The sequence below is a fragment of the Pelodiscus sinensis genome, chromosome 2 (assembly GCF_049634645.1).
Source record: "Pelodiscus sinensis isolate JC-2024 chromosome 2, ASM4963464v1, whole genome shotgun sequence".
Taxonomy (NCBI): domain Eukaryota; kingdom Metazoa; phylum Chordata; order Testudines; family Trionychidae; genus Pelodiscus; species Pelodiscus sinensis.
In genome coordinates, this window is record NC_134712.1 from 45,055,819 (window position 1) to 45,076,812 (window position 20,994).

Here is a 20,994-nt window from a genome sequence, read left to right on the forward strand (position 1 = left end):
GCACTAAGTAAACTCCCCACCTGCATCCTCCTCATGCCCAGCTCTCACATACCTATCCCCCTCATGCAGCCTTCCTTTTTTCCAGAATCCACACCTCACCCCCAGCATACTCCTGCAGCCTACCTCCCTTTCAGACTCTGTGGGTGTGTCTAGACTGGCAAGTTTTTCCACAAAATCATTTGATTTTGCGGAAAAGCTTGCCAGCTGTCTACACTAGCCGCTTGAATTTCCGCAAAAGCACTGACGATCTCATGTAAGATCGTCAGTGATTATGCTGCTCCCGTTTGGGCAAAAGTCTTTTTCCGAAAGACTTTTGCGCAAAAGGGCCAGTGTAAACAGCACAGTAGTGTTTTCCACAAAATAGCCCCGATCGCGAAAATGGCGATCGGGGCTTTTTTGCGGAAAACCGCGTCTAGATTGGCCACGGACGCTTTTCCGCAAAAAGTGCTTTTGCGGAAAAGCATCCTGCCAATCTAGACGTGCTTTTCCAAAAATGCTTTTAACGGAAAACTTTTCTGTTAAAAGCATTTTCGGAAAATCATGCCAGTGTAGACGTAGACGTATGTATTGCTCTCTGTATTATGTATAAAATAAAAACTCAGTGCTTTGCAAACTGCTTTTATTTGTACCTTCAAAACAAAAAGTATACATGAACACCCATGGTCTGGAAAGTTCCATAATCTGTCATAGTCTGTTTTCCAAATTTGCTGGATCAATAGATTCAAATGTATTTGGATTTTATTCCGTTTTATAATTATCCAAACGCAGCTAATATAGCTGAGTCTGAAAGCAATAGATTCTGATCCATCATAGTGGGCACCACTCAATGCAATGAGTGGGATAATAAGTAACTTTTAATCAATTAATTAATAGCTTCCAATAGTCATTAATTTTTATCTTAATACAGATTATAGATATAATTCACTCCAATATTAACTGGCTGGTTAAAAGACTTTATCATTCAGTTTTAATATGAATAAATGATGATCGTAAATTATGTCTATATGAAGCTTTAAATAGCTTCCATTTAAGAAATGACTGCAACATAATTTAAGGCAACAAACACTTATAGGAATCTTCCTTAATTATGGGTAATTTATTACTTTGCTGTATTTGCCCCCCTCCCGCCCAAAAAACCCTCTCTATTGTGTTGTGAATTTACTAATGAATAAAAATAAACTGAAACTAACCATAGCCTGCAGGAAATTGCCTCCATTTCAAATAAGACATTAACTGAAATACATATAGCATAGGCCAGGCACGATAGTATGGACAGCCATGAATTAATTCTTCCTTGGCAACGTGTTCACGCTTAGCTATTTCCTAAAAGACAGATATATGTTCAACAGCAATGAAAAATATGTGAAAAGAAAAAAAATCTTAAATGACAAAGTCTAAGAAAAACAATCATTTGCATATTAAAATTTTTGAGAAGCAAAAAATTTATCCATAGGTAGGTTTTGTGATATTAGAGCCAAAATACTAATATTTAGTCATTATAATTTGAGAAAAAGTGATTAGATTTTCTTTTTCCTAATTATGAACTTTAGAAAATGATGGAACATACTTGTGATTTTTTATATTTGGGGATGGAAACCTTATTTTAAAATCCTATCTCTATTGCATAAATCAAACTCAGAATTAATCTTGTCAGTCTTAACACAGAGGCACTGATTCTTTGAAGTATAAAGTTGCTGCGTAGCAAATCAAAAACAGCTGACTTGAGAAGCAACAAAACAGTGCCTTACAAACGTGTTTCCACTTTGAGTTTCACTAGACTGTCCCCATTCACAATATGCTCATGTACTCGTTATACAATATTAAGCTACACTTCATTATTATGGCTTAATACCCAGATCTTGTAAGCATGACTTTTTGTTATTTACAACACTCTACAGTCACACCCATCATGTACCAGGCTTCATCTAGCATTCCAAAGGTTATACAAACAAAAGGAAGGGTCAGCCAAAGCACAGAACATAGATAATACTGGCTTAAATAGTCATATGAAAATTTCATCAGCTTGGAAGAATGCTTCAGTGGTGTATAATTTGTTTGGCTATGATGAGACCATGCCAATCAGAGCCCCTGATACAGGTGATATGTTGGGACATGTCCTGGGGAACATAGTGGGTCAGACCAAAGATCCATCTAGCCCAGTATCTCATTTTCCAACAGTGGACAATGCCAGGTAGGAAGGACATGGCTATAGTGATGCTGTGTTTCAGTGATCCCTGGCTACCACTATGGCCTTATGATGTCATTGCAGCCAGTCACAATTTACCACATTCCTATGACTGCTCTAACTTATGCCCTTGGCCAGACTAATCACCAGGGATATGTCCACACTATGGGATAAGGTCAAATTAAGATACAACATTTTAGCTACATTAATTGTCCACGTGGCAGGAAGTTGAAGGGAGAACACTCTCCCTTTGACGTTCCTTATTCTTCATGGAAGTAGGACTGCTGGCATCTGCTGGAGTGCCCCTCTCAGTTCGAATTAGCATGTCTTAACTAGACCCGCTAATTCAAACCCTAGAAAATCAACAGCAGCAGCTTTTATCTTTTTTGTAGTGCAGACATACCCCAGCTGGCTCCAGAATCTGACAGCATCAGTAAGAGAACAGAAAGAAGTGGGAGTGTAAGAGTGGCATAAAGTTGCATTTGTCTCCACCCTTATCTTATTCACTAAGCATGACTTATAGGGACTTGAGTATTAGGGCCAATACATTTGCAATTTAATGTTTTTATTCCTACAACTTTTTTGTAAACTACAAGAAAAACCATTTTATTTCAGTTCAGACCATCCAGCAGGAATGGGGAAGTCATAGTAGACACCAAAATGCATAGGCCCATTGAGGGAAATTTGGGCCCCAATTTGTGTTTGCTGGAGCCCCGCCCCATTATGTCTGCTGGGGCCTCACCCCTAGCATTTCATTTTATTTACAAATACATTAGAGATGTTTTGGAGGCCCATATGAGCTCCGGAGCCAGGTACAATTGTCCCATCTTTCTTCCCTCCCCTGGTCAATACACACAACTTTTATCTCAGATGAGACTCATGGAACTAATCAAGCAGATTTACATCCAATGCCTCTCATCAGTGAAAGTGCTTTCAAAAGTTCTGGCATTGCTGGTATCATGCATGGATCTACTATCCTGAGCTAGACTTGAAATGCAGCTCCTCCAACAGTTTATAAGGATCCTGCTTTCAAGCATATATACAAATATAGATACATGTACACAGATGTACAGCATTTCTGACCTACTCAACTATAGTCTTTTAAAATGTCAATGAGTCTCCATCGTCAAGGCAAGCCAATGACCATTTCAAAAGAGGTCTTCTGATTAGAGCAAAAGACAAAAACCACAGATGCTAACTTATTTGTTGGAAAAACTGACCCATCACATTAAACTGTAAGGAGTAATGATCAAAGGAGTAGATGACTCAAAGTATATATTTGCGGAAGCATTTTGATGATGAGCCATAGTACCATGCCAACAGTCAATCAGTCCAATAGTTAGCAACCCATCAGGTTGAAAGTTAATGGGGGAGGTGAGGATCCTAGCTCCTTCATCTGGGAGAAAGAAATAGAGGAGAGATCAGGTATTGTTCCTATGGAAATGGTAGTGAGACACTACTTGGAGAAGTTGGTTCTGGATTTTCTGCCTCGTCTCTGTGCTTATCACTTGAACAGTTCTTGCTGCACACCCTAGTTGTGGATAAACCTGGGAGGGACTATAAGGAGCTTTTTGTGAAGACTTTTCCATTAACCTATTTGATGTATGTGGATGTATGTGGTAAACTCTGAACAGTTATAAAAGAGAATTTTCCAAATGAACTACACATGAACTGTAATAATTGCTGGCTCTTATCTCATCTGGAATCCACGGCAAGCAAACTTGATTTTCAATATGCATTTGGATTATTACTTGATGTGTTGTAGAACAGCTCAGTTTTCATAAACAAGCAAACAGTATCCTGCTAATAAGAGGTAATTCTTCCTGGTCAAAGTCTGTCACTAGTGGCTTTAGCCATTATTTTGTATCCTCTTTCCCATATTTTTTAGCAGATTTTTATAGCAGATTTGACAAGTAGATACTTCATTTTCAATTATATTGCTCATGCTTGGCCAGAACGTGAGGCTTCTCAGATGAGCACAATGAATTATGCTTACAATTTTTTATCTATGTGGCTCCTATTAAGTTATTATCTGTTGCAAGCCTTTTTCTTGTGTTGGAGGCCCTTGTTGACATTTCCAGGAAAATGAATGATCTTTAGTTTCTTTACAGAAGCGCTAGCCATGCTTCCTCCCTGAGACTGACAGATCTGGTCTTTCCATCTGGGGATGCTGAGCAGAGGAAAAAACCCTCATTGCTGAAGACAAGTATTATAAGTAGAAGCCTCATGACATGCCATATGAGATAATACAGCTGCACCCTCAATCTTTAAGGTGCATAACTGAACCCTCTCTGTGCAAATACTCAAAAACCTGAAAATATATTTATGTTAGAAGAGCATTTCCAAGTTAACCAAATGGATAAATTAAATAGATCTAATTTAATCATACAACACTGTAGACAAAAGATTAAATCAATTGCCTTAGAAGGTTTCTAAGACTCTAATAGTATCACAGTTTTACCTTTTTTATTCTCAAATAATCTGTGGAAGAAATTTTAAGAATTTCACAGTTTTCTTCTGCAACGATAGATAACAGGAGGTGTGAGAGTTTCAGTGGGGCTTTTTCCAGAGTCCCAAAACAACTTCCTCTGATGAGCTTTAAAAAAAGGGCAAAAGCATCAGATTAATTTTCTCTCTGTATCAGTAAAATGGGGTTAATAATGAAGTTTAAAGGTTAATTCATATGCAACCACTTAATTTTGAATACTTTTCATACCTCTGTTTTTGATGTGTCTGAGTCTTGTTTTATATTATTTTCTGAGAGCAGAGCCAAGATATAGTCATTGGCATCAACTTATACATGATGCATTAAACATGCAATCATGTTGCAGTTAATGAAGGCAATAATACAGCAGAATAGTATGGTAATGAAGTTCAATTTGATTCAGTATTTTTTATAAACACCCGTTGTGAAAAAGAATAATTATTCCTAAGGATCATCTCTCCTTCCTTATGAATATGTCTTGTAGTCAAAGAAGGCAGCACAGGGAAGAATGTGGGAGCCTGCTCGTGCAAGTTGGACTACAGTTAATGGGTCAGATCTGCAGTTGATGTAAATCGGCATAACTATGTTTTGCTTAGAACCTTGTAGAAGATCAGCATCAATAGGTAGAAGAGCCTTCATCTATTTTTATAGATAGGACTGATAATGTATTTTCCCTGTCAGGACAGTCTGTCATAGATACAGGTAATCCCTTTTAAATCCTACTAAGCTTCACTTTTGCAAACAATATAATATAGCAAAGATAACTTTTCTTTACATGTTTGTACAATAATCTTAAAAGTGACGTGCTTTGAACTTTTAATTAAATGGGGAACTGGGTCATCAAACGCCCATAATTATAGCAAACTGAAAATATAAGTAGTGTGTTACTGCAATGCTCTGAAACAGATGAAATGATCTTAGAAATATAGATTAATATTATCCATAACTTCTATTGTATTTGCTGTCTTCACATTCAAACAATAATGCTTCAGTAACAAATGGTTTTGATATGCAACATCCTCCTCACCAGGCCTCCACTTTCAGTGCTATGTTCATACTAACCTGAGACACCTTAAAAGTCTTTTAATCATAAATATGTTGAGACCTGCAGACTCAGAAGCTTATAAACATTAGGGTCCATGTCCACCAGAGCTGGGAGAACACAGAAAAGCAAATTCCACAGAGCATTCACTTGAATGTAAATATTAGCCCACTTTGACAAACTTGCATTCCTTTTGTTTTTGATTCCCACAAATGTCACAGCTTTCAGTGAGTGAAAAGCACAGTTCAAACTGGCATGTCTCAATACCCAGAACAGGTACATTTTATATGGAATGAGCTGTTGCTTGTTCAGGTAGTGGAGGGCCATGATTAACAAATTCCTCTTCAGAACCCTAGGCATAAAGAAATAAAGGCTCATATTCAAGTCAAACTTGCTCCTAATTCAAGTCAATAGCAAAACTTTCATTGACCTAAATGATTCAGAATCAGGCTGTAAATTAACTAGACAATAATGTGATTGGTCTGCTTTTAGCCAGGACTGTGAATGCATACATACTATCTTTGTACAGGTGCTATGAAAGAAAACTGAATTTGAATTCTACTTTTATTCAATAAATGTTAACTGAAAAATCAGGATTTTTATTCTAAGACTCATGAATTAGTGAACCAAAAAGGAAAAGGTTTCAATAATTTTAAAAATTCTGTTTCTGTTTACTTCTCCCTAAATTTCTAAATTTCTACAACTCTTACTACAATTGACAGGTACCTTTTTTCCCCTGTTACAAATAACTTGCTTTCTGTTATTTGCACTCCAGCTCATCAAGGGATGAAGTGGGTTTTACCCCTGAAAGCTTATGAAACTATATATTTTTGTTAGTCTCTAAAGAACCACTCACTTTTAAATTTCTACTTGAAGGCTATATCTACACTTGTGGCTTCTTGTGCAAGTACTGCCTTTCTTGTGCAAGAATCCACAGAGCGTCCACACTGCCAGCCCTCTCTTGCGCAAGGAAATTTACAGCATGGCGTGGTAAGAGAGGGCTTTTTACACAAGCGCTATGCTCTTTTTTTAACAGGTGTAAGCCCTCTTGCACAGAAGCTCTTGCACAAGAGGGCAGTGTGGCAGCTCGGCAGGGCTTTCTTGCACAAGAAACCCCTATGGCTCAAATGGCCATCAGAGCTTTCTTGCGCAAGAGAGCGTCCACACTGCCATGGATACTCTTGCGCAAAAGCACAGCTCGCACATAGCAGTGTGGATGTTTTCTTGAGCAAGACTTCTTTCACAAGAACGCTTGCACAAGATGTTCTTGCACATGAAGCCATAGCCGAAGAGATTCAAATCCCCAGTGGTTTCGTCAACCTCCCTTTTCAATTACAGCTTATCAAGTAAAAAAGAACGATACTATGTGACTTATCTGACCAATAAAAACTATCCTATATTATATAAGTTTAAATATTGACTGTGATGGGTTTATTGGGTGCGAGCACCCCCTCTCAGGTGAGTAGGGGGGGTTCAGCGGACCCACCATCTAGATCCTGAGTTTTGGGTCCCGATGTCTGACCTCCCCGATGGGGTGGGTGGGTGCAATCACCCGTCGCCGGCCCGGCAACAGGGATCAGCAAATCCACCTTTACGTCCCTGGTAAGGGTTTGGGGTTCCACCCCACCACAGGTCTTGGGGTCCTATCCCCGGATGCCCATCCTGTAGGGGCAACAGCCACTAGCCCTTTTGGAAGCCGCTCACGTCCAGGAACCCCGGAGGGCGCGGCGAGTCGGCTCGGTTGCAATTAGGGGGAAAGGGAGTGGGGGACCTGGTCCCTCCCTCTCCTCCGGGTCCCAGCCCGGGGCGCTAAGTGGAGGGATTAGTGCATTCCCTCCACGACAGGTGGGGTTGATCCCCAAAACTCGCCTGTCCATGGCCACCAGAGGCAGACTACCCCGGGCTCCTTCCACTCCCCATCCAGCGCTGGCCCCCCTGTGGACCCGACCGGGGCACTCACCAAGTCTGGCTCCTCGGCCCTGTCCTGCTGGTGTCCTAAGGGCCCCCGCGCTGCTCCTCCATCCATCCAGCGGGGTGGGGTGTCCTTCCTCCTGAGTGGGAGTCGGGGGCTCCTTCTTCAGCCCCCCCCAGTCTGCTCGCCTGGCCGCTTTTCAAGCGGCCCGGGGGCAGACGCCCCGGGTGGTCTGGCATTTGCTGGCTCCGCTGCTCCCCCAGCCTCACGCCGTGGAGCGTTGGCATAATGTGGCCCTGCCTCCTATGCGGCCGGGCTGAGTCAGCCTCCCGCTCCATCCCGACCCTACTGAGCCGGAAAGTGGGGCTGCCGCAGCCGGACGCGGCACTGGCCTGCCTTTTCCACCTCAGGGGGAGGTGATCCTCCCCCTTCGGGAGTGCGAACCCTCGTGGGTCCGTCACACTGACTATCAAATGCTTATAAGAAATGTTATGTAAATATAGCCCAAGGTCCAGTGTGTTTCAGCAGCAGCCCTGGGAACTACAAGCTGTGGACTACAAACTGCAGCATGTTGGGAGAAATTCCTGGTTCCTGCCAGGATGTGCCCTCTGCCACCAGCAGGGTCTCAGCAAGGACTGTGCTAGAAGCAGCACACAGGCTGTATGCTGAGAGAAGGGGCTGATGAACTGTTTTCCTCTTCTATGTTTTTTACAGAATAAGGCCTGTTCCTGGTGATTTGTCGGAGTGGGTCTGGTCTGAGGTGCACTCACACATACACAACGCAGAGCACACCAAGCAGCCTGAGGCTTAGCCCTCCCCCCACAGTGGTGTAAGAAGTCACAAGCTTCCCCTATGCTGAATAACCTCACACTGGGCTAGCCAACAGGAGGGGTTACATAAACAATACCAAATCTAAAATACTCTCCAAAATAATCAAAAAGCTGTGAATCATAGTCTGCTAATGAGCAAAGAAGAAAAATAAATGGAGTGAATTCTTATTTTCTCAATTCTACTCCTCTCTCAGTGGTGCAGATGCAGTATTTTTGCATCTGCCCTTCTTTCTACCAAACATCTTTCATATCATTCATAAAATCTCTTCCTACTGTTAGAATTATGTTTCAGTAATAAAAGCACTCAAATTCTGGCACTATCAAGAAAATGCAGACTTAATACGCTAAGTAGCCTATCAAAAAAATGAAACAAAAGCACAATGGATTATTGTAATCATGGGTATACGGGTAGCAGATATTTTCCTGTACCACTGCTTAACTATTTTACTTATGGCAAACTACACTGTACTTTGCAACTTTTGCCTGACTTCCAAAAGTCAACACTTCAAAGTAGAGAACTGTATATCCAACTTTTTTCCACTTCAGCACATCAACAAGGAAGGTTCTGGAATCTCCTGACAATGTTAACATTATCCATAAAAAAAATCTAATTTTCCTTGATGTTTTGTTACAATTCAGAGATCTTGAAGATTCAGAGACATTTTAAATGTGAGCAACGCCTCATGTCTCTGACTAAAGAAGGAAAACCTCATCACGCACAACCTATATATAGGCTTCTCCAGGGACAGAGGACTTATCCCAGTCCTCTTTTGGCACAGCAGCTTGGGCCAGGTGAGAATTGCCTCTCTATGGCTGCTACAGCTCCAGATGCACAGGTGTGGGAGGGGTGCATGTCCCAGCCAGACTGAGGAATAGAGTAAACTGTGCACTTTCCCCTCCCTCCCTGATGAAGGGGAACAGCCAGGAACATTACTGTTGGATAGGAGAGAGCTGCACCTCCCACTCAACATCCCTAAATTGTGCCATGGTGTGGAAGGCTCAGAGCCCAGGCAGTCTTTTTGGTATGGTTTTATGTGTTCCTGTATGCATGGGGGGAACTTCAGCCTCCTCACAAACACACAAAACCAACCCCTTATCTTCCTTTAATTTATAAGAGGAAGCTGCATACCAAATTTGGTTGTCCAACCTCTTATCGTGTAGGAGTTCTTTTTATGTATCCCTGTATGAGTCAGGTGGGGGAGATTCAGCTCCCCTCCCCCCCCCACACACACACATAAACAACCAAACCTTCACCTTGCTTTAAATTGTAATAAGTGGAAGCTGCATACCAAATTTGGTGGTCCTAGCTCTTACTGTTTAGGAGCAGATCTTGAACAAACACATGGACAAGTGGACAGACAGATTCACTTGCCCACTCACTCGCTTGCTCACAGACAACTTTCTCAAATATATAGTAGATATATTTTATTTTTGGCCACTCTATGGAACATCTTTTTTGGCTGGCATGTTGATGCCTTTACAGTCAATATTACTGAGAAGTACTACTGTATTCCTACTGTGAGAAGCTTGCATATCCCACAAACTCCCAAAGGGAATCCTAGGCAAAATTCATTGTATTACCCTGTGGTCAGCCATATGCCACTGCTGTAGAATGTCTGACAAACCAAAACATTTTTGCAAACTACACTATGTGCCTAATCCTATTCCCTTCTCGGGTAACAGTAGAGCTCCACTGGTGTCAGTGGGAGGGGTAGCAGTTATAGTATACTATAATAATTGATTTGATTGGAACTCCTCTGAAGCCTCCTCTTCCTCGGCATAATCACATTAAAACTGTCTGCTCTTGGAGTTATTTCTGTAAAAACAATTACAGTGCTTTCCTCCCAAAAGTCTAAAGGAAAGAAGGTCCCTATTACTGCATGACAGCATTATCATTCTAACAAGTAGTAATTATGAGACGAGAACACTTGTCATATTTGTTATCAAGTACACCCATTTATTATTAATAATGCCATCAAACAGTAATCAAATACAATTCTCAAATAAAATAATCTAACATCTGTGGCAAAGGAACTTGATTCAAAGTCCTTAAAGATTTAACAGAATATGTTTGAAGAAAATTATGCACTCATTACTTATCAATGAAAACTTAAAGAACAAAATTTTAACAGACACCATCTGCTATTTTTATATGTGCATATATTAAAGCCATACTTCTTATCTACTCATGATTTTTATATAAATATGCTCTGCTTTTTATATTTTAAAATAGGGGTAAACATATCTATTCTCTAAGGGTATGTCTACACTACCCTCCTAGTTCGAACTAGGAGGGTAATGTAGGCATACCGCACTTGCAAATGAAGCCCGGGATTTGAATTTCCCGGGCTTCATTTGCATAAGCCGGGCACCGCCATTTTAAAATCCCGGCTCGTTCGAACCCCCTGCCGCGCGGCTACACGCGGCACGGGGTTCGAACAAGCCGGGATTTAAAAATGGCGGCGCCCGGCTTATGCAAATTAATCCCGGGAAATTCAAATCCTGGGCTTCATTTGCAAGTGCGGTATGCCTACATTACCCTCCTAGTTCGAACTAGGAGGGTAGTGTAGACATACCCTTAGAGAGTTTGTGTGTCTGTACATCTAGGAGACCATTTGTTAAAGAACTCCTCCTAAATGGTAATACCTAGAACCACCACATTTGTTATGAAGCTTTCTCTTACCTTAACTTACATCAAGATCAGGGTTTGGTTGTGCCAGAACAATGGGATGTGCCTGGAATGTGATTGTTTCTCATCAAATAGAAAGGGAGGGCTTTGATAGCAGTTGCACTCCTGAATAATGAAAGTGGGGCAGCAAGTGCCCAAGCTCTGGGCAGCAGTGGCCTCTGTTGCTCCGGTGCAGCCCCAAAGAGAAGCTGTCAGGAAGTCTGTGTGGCACCTGCTGCCCTCGGTTAGCCCTGAGAAGCAGCCAGTGGCCTGGCAATATGGCTTCTCACTGCTCTAAGCCAACCCTGGAGAGAATCTGGAGGTTGGGCAGCATGGCCCCGCCACCTCAGTCTGGCCCCAGGTGGCCACTGGCCACTCCCACCACCTTCCTAGTGCCCCCACAAACATACCTCCCAACTCCTATCCTGACTCCTACACTCCCTACCCTCTGGCCTGTGCCCTCCACCCCTGCTCTGACTCTGGCACTCCCACCACTTGCCCTGAGCTCCTCCTCACTCCTTAACCCTTCCTCTTGCACCATCTTCCCTGAGTCCTCTCCTCATCCTCCAACCCTTCCTCCTGCATGCCCCTAACCCTCAGCCCCCTACCCTGAAGTAACCAAAGAAGCTGGTAAACTTCTAGTATAATAGAAAACACATCTACTTTTTTCATTAATTTGCTTCATAATAGGAAAAGGAGAGCTTTCTTCTTCAGGTGGCGGAAGTGGACCTAGCCAATGCGATGGTCCCAGAGAAAATCCTTAGCTTGATGGGATAACCTTGGAGTGCTGGGAGGGTGAGGCAGGGGTATTCCACAGACATGCTGAATGGGTGGAGGGAAATGACATACCCGCCCCATTTGCTCTGACCTAGAGCCCCTGAAACCTTAATATGCTTTGGGTGGCACACACATTTGGGATACAATAAAGCAGATGTAGCACTATGACCATGAATTTTGACCCTTGTATTGATTCTTCTTTTTCTAAAATATCAGTGCAAATATTGAATATTTGTCAGTGACATTCTTGCCTTTTGTTTCTATAGTTTTATTAAAGGAACATCAGTAAACAGATGTAATGTATTACATTTCTTCCTCATTATGACTTTTATCATGGAACTCTGGTAACAATTTCATTCATTTAAAAAAAATTATTTTGTAAACATCTGCACATCTGTTAACGGCTCATTTCCAAATTCATTTCCACTGGCATGCTTCACTATGTAAACAGGAAAAAATTGCAAGGCTTTTTCAAGATACTTGGTGATGCATGCTCCATTTTCAAGGTGGAGTCCTAAGATTACATTTCAGCAAACTCTACACCAGGCTTCAATAACTAACATGATGTTTGCTTATCTGGGGTCCAAGGCCCCTCTTTGTCTCCCAATACCAGTACATAAACTGAGCTTAGGGAATGCTCCTGAAGAAATAGTCTTTGCCTATGTGCTGTTCAATATCCATTCCCATAACCCTAGTGATGCAGCTGCCTCTGTGGTCATTGCACTTCACATCTGCTGGAAGGATTTGCTATTTTGGCTGATATAGCCACATGGTTATGGATCCACCAACCCCATCCCTATTCTTTCTCTCGTCCACCTCCACTTAGCCCTGCTCTAGCCATGGTGGACTACACCCCTCATCCCAAGGTAGGGATTCACTGAAGTCTGCTCCCAACCATGCAGAATTCCACCAGTTCTACTATCTACACAGCACTCCACAGTAGTGGGAGAGGGCAGAATTTATTCTCAAGTGCATAATGGCAAACTGATCACTTCTATACCCATTTGATGGAATCAGAAAAACAAACCAAGGCTATGTCTACACCAGTGGTTTTCAAATGTTTGTTCTCATGGAACAGTTGAAGGAAATTGTTGATGCTCATGAATCAAAATAATTTGACTAAAGCGTGGGTTCCGGGATGGGGCCCAGGATGAGAGCTTTGGGATGTAGGAGGGAGCTCTGGATTTAGGAGGATTAGGGCTGGGGGAGGAGGGGCTTACCTTGAGTGACTCCTAATCAGCAGAGCAGATCATGTTACACTCCAGGATCAGCCAGCAGCAGTTTCCCAGCCAATGGGAGTGCAGAGCTAGTGTTTGGGGCCAGGACAATGCACAGAGCCCTTTGTGCTCTCTTACCTCCTCCCCTTGTCCCCAATCCTCATCTAATAGCTGGGCCTACTGCCGGCCACTCTGGGGGCACAGCGCAGTCTGAGGTGCCAGGACAGGCAGGTAGTCTGCATTAGCACCCCCACTGGTCACCTGATCCCCGTGGAGCAATGAGACCCAGTGCCTGACACTCCACGACCCAGTAGTTTGAAAACCACATTGGTCTATACTATAGCCTATGTCAGCAAAACATATGACACTCAGGGACGTGAATATTCCACACATATCTCCCCCCGAGCAACATAAATTACACCAATCCAAGAGTTCATGTACATAGTGCTATATCATTAAAAAAGTTTCTCCTGCCAACATAACACATGCCATTTGGAGAGAGAGGTTTCTTTAGGGAGAGCTCCACCAGCATAGAGCATCTTTGCCACAGGCACTGCACTAGTACAGCTATATCGGTACAGTTGTGCCGCGGCAGCACTACACATATAGACGTACCCTTAATTTAAAAGGAAAATGAAGACAAAGATTCACACATGAGAAAATTCATATATTTTATAAACATTTAGAATGCAGAAAAAGTTGTCAGTTTTTAAAATTATCAGAGCATATCCAAAACCAGAACCACTCAATAATTTAATGTAATAATTTAATGTTCTAAGATTTGCTCTCCTCCAGTTAATGGATTTGTTGTCAGGTTTCATTGTTGTATTCAATATTGCCTGTGGCTAACAGATTTACAGTGCTTCCTGGAAATTATTTTCCTCCCCTTTCTTCCTAATGTGGCTTTATCTTATAGCATGCACATTTAGGCACCATGTAGCTGGAGAGTCTGTCCATCATTTAATTAATGTGCATAATAGAGCACAAAATACCACAAACAGAAATTGAAGAGTTCTTTAACGTAAGTGGTATTGTATCCTGAATTCTCAAACACTTAGAAGGACTGGAATCCTTCCTTCAGACTCGTAGAAGCAATGCGCTCATCATGTAGAGAAATTATATATACAAGCAAGCACACACAGGCTATGTCTAGACTGGCATGATTTTCCGCAAATGCTTTTAACGGAAAAGTTTTCCGTTAAAAGCATTTGTGGAAAAGAGCGTCTAGATTGGCATGGACGCTTTTCCGCAAAAGCACTTTTTGTCGAAAAGCATCCGTGCCAATCTAGACGCGCTTTTGTGCAAAACAAATCTGAGCTGTCTACACTGACCCTTTTGTGCAAAAGCTTTGCACAAAAGGGATTTTTGCCCGAACGGGAGCAGCATAGTATTTCCACAAGAAGCACTGATTTCATACAGTAGGAAGTCAGTGTTCTGGCGGAAATTCAAGCGGCCAGTGTAGACAGCTGGCAAATTTTTCCGCAAAAGCAAGTGCTTTTGCGGAAAAACTTGCCAGTCTAGACACAGCCACAGAGTATATGCATACAGAAGTACATACACTCCCCTTTCAAAATCACTGTAGGTGAAATGTGTCCTCCACTTTTGCACAAACACGGAGTAGTTAGGCTCTATGAAGGGTACTTTTGATGGTTCTGGGGGACAGAAACCAATCTGCTCATCCCAGAAGCTGGCTGTGGAGCTGAATATCTGACCCTCTGTTCAGAGTGCCTTCAAGATACCTATTTGGGTGCTTTAGTTACTGAATTCATCTGTGGCTCACCTCCAATGGATCCATCTATTGTACCCATGTGAGGGATGGGACTAATTGCCTTTCCATAGCATGTGGAACAAAGCATACAAAGGGATCTATTCATAGCTTCTCCATGTGGAATCTATGCAGAGAGCCATGAGAGGTTTGATGGTGCAGTCTTGTGTGAATCCTTCAAGCTACAATGAATAATCATTAGTCAGGATGTGTAGGAATTATGTGTCTAGTCTCTGTTTGTCAGAGTCAAGAAATGGATGACAGGAGAGGGATCACTTGATGATTACCTGTTCTGTTCACTCCCTCTGGGGCGTCTGGCATTGGCAGACAGGATACTGGGCTGGATGGACCTTTGGTCTAACCCAGTATGGCCATTCTTATGTTTTTATGTCCTTATGTTTGAATATACCCCCTATGATATGGGAACAGTTTTCCAGTTACTCAACAAGTGCAAAAATTCTATTATGGCATTTGTCCCCATGCCATAACATAGATGGGGCTTCAATTTATTGTTTATCTTGGCTAATGTATTAAAATTATGTCCTCAATGACCCCTCATTCACTTTAATTTTATTCATGTTTCTGATAAGCCTATAATATGTTGCTGAAATTACAAATTTATCCCTGATATAGATGTGAATTACTACTGCTGAGTGTGCAGATATCAGAAAGAAGAAATTAATGGATTCCTCAATAATGGATTCCTCAATAATTTTTCTCAAAGCTTACAATCTGCTTAGACTGAAGATCTTAAAAGATATATTCATTTTAACATAGACATATGCAAGTCCACATTTCCGGGCATGATTTTCCAACAAAGGATAGGTCCAAAGTCTGTCCTTGCTAGGCACTGTAGAAAAGTTGAATATTAAGAGTGTAATATTGTAACTGTTCAATAACTGGCTTCCCCTGGTGATTTCAGGAGTATGAAATTTAGTCTGTTGCTATAAAAACTGGTACCCTGATTTTAAAAATTCACTAATGGAGATTAAATTCAATAACACTGTCAGTATGAAACAGAAAAATTCCAAGTAATAGTTAAGCAGCTTAAATCCTTTTATCCCAATATACCGATGCAACGCATCAGAGAGATAAAACACATTTAAATATTTCTGATCCTTTGATGCTTGTTGCATTTGAATTTGAAGAAGAGTTTTTTACACTATTTAAAAATTGTGCCATATGGGCAATAATAAAAACCTGTGGTTTAAATAGACACAATCCCGAGAACAATCAACATATCATTATCAGCATTTTTGCAGATAAAATAGCACAAAGTGGAGCTTTCTTATTTATGAATGGTATTTCTGTACAAATAGGGCCTATTATTAATCACAGCACTTGTTCAAATCTGTTCATGAGACAAAAGCAACTGAATGTGATTATGGCTTACAATACACAGGCTGTTGTATAGTCAGAGTGACTTCCATATAGCTTATTTATTATATTTATTCTTCATAAACCTATTTTACATTTCAGTTGTTTTTCCTTGGTGGTTTTGTAGTCACTTTTTCATTATTGATGATGTTTTTGTTGAAACGTGGGCTTCCTTTTGCCTAGATCATCTTCTTCTCCTATTGAAGGGCCCAATCCACTGAGCTGTCCATGGCCCTCAACAGCAATGTTTGAACATAACTTCTGTTTGATGTGTAAAATCAATAAGAACTGAGGCATTTGGCAGCTCACGGGATCAAGTCAGAGACCTTCAAGGAGATAATAAGGCCAAGTTTGTGATTTCATGTTAACTTTTCAATAACAGATTTTGACATAGAACTCCCATTTCTCTGCAGGACACAAGGAGGCTGGGATGGAAAGAATTCCTATTCAAACACGACTGACTTACATAACAGCCAAAGGAATAGTAAATGTGACAAGGTAAAAATTGTATTATGTATAAATGTTATCTTCTTTCAAGTGTATTTCTATATAAAAGTTCCTCCTTTTAAGGCTTTATTAGCGGTTCTAATATAAATATATGTTTTCAAGAGGTCATAACTTCATTGGAAGTATTTGCTTCAGGTTGAAACACAGAAGACACCATATTCCCAACACAGGGACTTTTTCTCACCCTTAACATTAATAACACCAGAAAAGGAATTGCTCTTTTTTAAGCTCTACAGAGGAATGCGAGAAAACAGAAATTCATCAGTTTGCACTCCATATTTATTTCTCTTTGTTTTCTAACCTTAGAATTTGCAGGTCCATAGTCAACAGAGGCTACCATAACTATTGAGAGTAAAACTATGCAATTTCTTGAATATTAAAACCCAATATCTTTTTCATAATTCATAATGAACCTAAAACCCAGATCCACTGAAAGTTTCACCATGAAAATCTGGACCAGGTTTAGCATGTAAACCATTCCTCCCCATCAGTGCTGTAGAGGAAACTTTTATTTTATTTTAAACAGGGAACAAAAAATTCATGAGAGGAGGGGTGATGTTGTGGTTAAGGCACTAGACTGCACCTCACAAGTTCAAGGTTCAATTTCAGACTCTGCTATTCAGTTTCTAGGTAAATTTTAGCAAGCCATACACTCTTTAGAGCTCCCATTTCATAATGGGCATAAAATATGTCCTTCCCCCCACCTCACCTATATAGACTTAGTAGATGATTAGGGAAGGGTGCCTCACACTCTGCTTCTACAGCACCTAGCATAATAGAGCCCCAATTTAATTTGTGGTCTCACATGCTATTGTAATATATATAAATATACAACATTGAACTCACTGGCTTGGCCCCATTTTGCTTTTGAACAAAAGCTGGAGTGAATTCTTTTCTATCATCTTGAGCATCTGAAGGATACTTGATTGCAATCCTTAGAAATGCATGGGAGAATTAACATTTCTAAATATATAGGGTATTAAAGATACTCTGCCTGAAACCTTCCATATGAAGGATGCCTCTGTGACATTGGGAGACCAAGCACAAGCTCATGCCAAGGTCCCCACGTCTCAAATGAATGCTAACAGACACATAGCTGGAATCTCTCCGGTCACTTGTAGGCTAATTTTGACAAAACAGGTATTAGAATTATAAGCAAGTGGTTAGTGGTTAGAGTCTGCTGAATGCTTGTAAGTTGCTGTATGAATTAATATTCCTTATTATTGACCCATATTCAAATGTAATATTTGAGCAGTTGTAGAGTGACTATATGAAAGGTCATAGCGGAGAGTGACATTAATTAGCATGAAGTGAAGCTCTTCTACAGAAATCATTATACCCCTTCCTGAAGAGGAGCCCTAGTGATACATGCTGTGGGTGAATCTTACAACTGGACACTCCCTACATCTGAACTGAGAAATCATCAACAAAAAGATGAAAGCTATATTGTTGTTCTGTTCTCCTCCCCATGAAGATGAATCATACAGGTAGACTCCTAGTAGCCGAATTTGCAGCTCAGAGAACATGGTAGGACAAGAATAAAAAAAAACCCGACACAAGGAATTAGGTGTCTTTATGTTTTTGCCCTGGAGTAATAGAATGTACCCCTCTATTTAAATTATTGTAATAATCTTTGTACAGGGAATGCCTTGTGAAGCATCATTTGACAAACCCATAACCTGCTCATTAATAACATCATAGTTAAATGCAAGTAACACTGAGGAATGACTAAACCAGTTTCTTAAAGACCAAGGGCAAGCTGATACCCCAGGTAGGTGTCAACAAAGCTGATGAACCTTCATCTATTAAGTGGCCATTCTTTAGCAAAAAAAGAGGGGGAATGGACAAAAAGATGTACATCTTAGAAAACAATAGCATGAGGTTTCCTTCAATCACCAGATTCTGTCTTAGTTCTCAACTGAAAATGCTTTTTCAAAGAGGGACAGAAGAGGCAAACACTCCAGGATATTCCCTCCTCTCAAGGGAAACAGCCACTGGATTCAGGGGAAGGAGTCCTGACCTAAGAGTTTGATCAGAACTGTTTCTCCCCCTGAAAGTCTGGCCACACATGTTTCATGTATGTCTGCATTGGAGCTGCAAGGTATGAATTCCAGCCGAAGGAGACATATCTGTGTCAGCTCTGATTGAGCTAGTGTGCTAAAATTCAAGTGTTGTCACATTGGTGCAGGGGGTCTGAAGGGTTAGTCACCCTCAGTACAGTCCAATCTGAGGCCATAGTAAGCACCTGAGGTGGCTATCCCTCATCAGAACTCTCGGTGCCACAGTTAGACTTGTATTTTTAATATGTTAGCTGGATCACAATTAGAATGGGTTTATGTCCTTCAGCTAGAAGTCACACCTTGCAGTTCAGTGTAGTGAAACTCTATGTTTGGGTATCCAGAATTCAATAAATTTGGGCCAGAAACTGTATGTGTCTCAGTTTCCCAATCTGTAAAATGGAGGAAATACATATCTCATAGGAATGTTGTGAGACTAATGTAATTAAAACATGAAAAAGTTGTTAGAGCAGTGAAAATTATTATGAAATTATTATTAAAATGTTTTAATATCTGTGTTAAAAATTAGGACCATGTTTTGTAGGATTAGTTGGAATGCATTCAAAGTTGGGAAAGAATATCTCTGCTGTGTTTAAATATGATGCATAATATGCTGTAGCTGAATGCTTACATTACTGCTAAGAAAAACAAACTTCCAAGACAACAATCTCCAACATTTTTGAAGCTGATTGACAATGAGAAACTCAATTAGTACCTTGAAAAGCACAGACAGGAATTAAGTGTATATCAAAAGGCTCCCAAGAGGAGATAAGCTTCTTTATAATTGTCATAAATGTATGATGGCCTATTTTAAAAGGATGCATATTGAAAGCATAAATCTGTAGCGTGGAAGGCAAATACTAGATAAACTCTGTTGTACTACACAATGAAACTGGTACTTTAAAATTATTTCAGCAAAATAGTTACCAGAAGCAATGATTTTATTTATTAGAGACTTGACAATCAAGCCATTTTATTAAGAAATATATGTGTTTTGTGGGCCACAAATCTGGGACTCTAGCTTATGAATAAGGGAACTTCAGAACAAATGGTCTCTCTCCTAATGTTTTAAACTCCTGACCGCAACAGTTCCTTTACTCAGAAGTCAAACAAACATACTAATGAGTAGGGTGCTAAATATTTCTTTCTTCATAAATTACACTGTGTAAAAGTATGCTGAACTGGAAAGACCTGTGACACAACAGACTGAGAACAAACATGCCTATGATGTTCAGTAGGAAACTACCACATTTGCAATGGTCCACATCACACTTTTGTTTCAGATTTATATTGGGGTGTTCTATAAACTTCTGAGTCACTTGCCAGTAGTCAGATGAAGTTTCTTGTTGGTAAACAGTGACAATCTTGAGGAACCATGCATAAAACTCATTCCCTAAAGGATAAGCAATGATTCTCATTGAAATAATTAACAAAAGTGCAATTGTTGAATTGGGTGAGTGGCATGATACTTGACCTATAATGACAGAAAGGCCAGGACTATCCCCAAAGAGCATATTAAAGGTGTCTTTTTCTGATAATTCTGAGAAAACAGTTGGCATATCTCTGGCAATCTGTCAGAAAGATTCAATTTAGAGCAGACAGAATAAGGGAGAATTGATCTTGTCTCCCTGCTTTTCTGCTCAAGGTCAATTATTTTATTCTAGTGGGACTGCATAAGGAATTTTCAATGACCCCTTTTTGCAAGGCATTAACTCTAGATCCTGAAGGCATTGGGAATACATTCATTGTTTTGATGAGACAAGAGATGCAAGAGACAATATACTTAAAATGCTTGAAAGGTAAGCCTAACAACCTCCTTTCTGGAAGTTTGATGGAAACTTCTTGTAAGTGATTGTAAGTGACACGGCCATCCACAGAAAAATTAAATAACTTCCCCAAACCTCTAAGTGCCAATCAGAATTATTCAACCTATATAACAAGAAGGAAAGGAAATTCAAGTTTCCTGGCAGATAATTTTCACATAGTTTCCTCAACACCAACCGTATAATTACAGTATAAAAAACTCAGTTTACCTTCCATGTCCATGTGTACAATTATAGCAATACCAAATATTGGTGTGTTAAAAGATCAGTTACTTTTTTTCTTTGACAAACCACTAGATTTGAAAATGTAAATACCTCATTGCTGTAACTGACCTATAAGCACACTGAA

General features: G+C 40.5%; 1 protein-coding gene across 3 annotated transcripts in view; it reads right to left on the reverse strand.

The window, feature by feature from the left end:
- Positions 1-20,994, reverse strand: part of CNBD1 (cyclic nucleotide binding domain containing 1) — a 312,853-nt gene that overhangs the window by 100,818 nt on the left and 191,041 nt on the right. For all 3 annotated transcript variants that reach the window (XM_025179439.2, XM_075919792.1, XM_075919791.1), the window contains 2 exons: positions 4,647-4,781; positions 1,191-1,323 (listed from right to left, as the gene is read on the reverse strand). In XM_025179439.2, the coding sequence (XP_025035224.2) occupies positions 1,191-1,323; positions 4,647-4,781 (268 nt within the window). The remainder of the gene's footprint in view (positions 1-1,190; positions 1,324-4,646; positions 4,782-20,994) is intronic.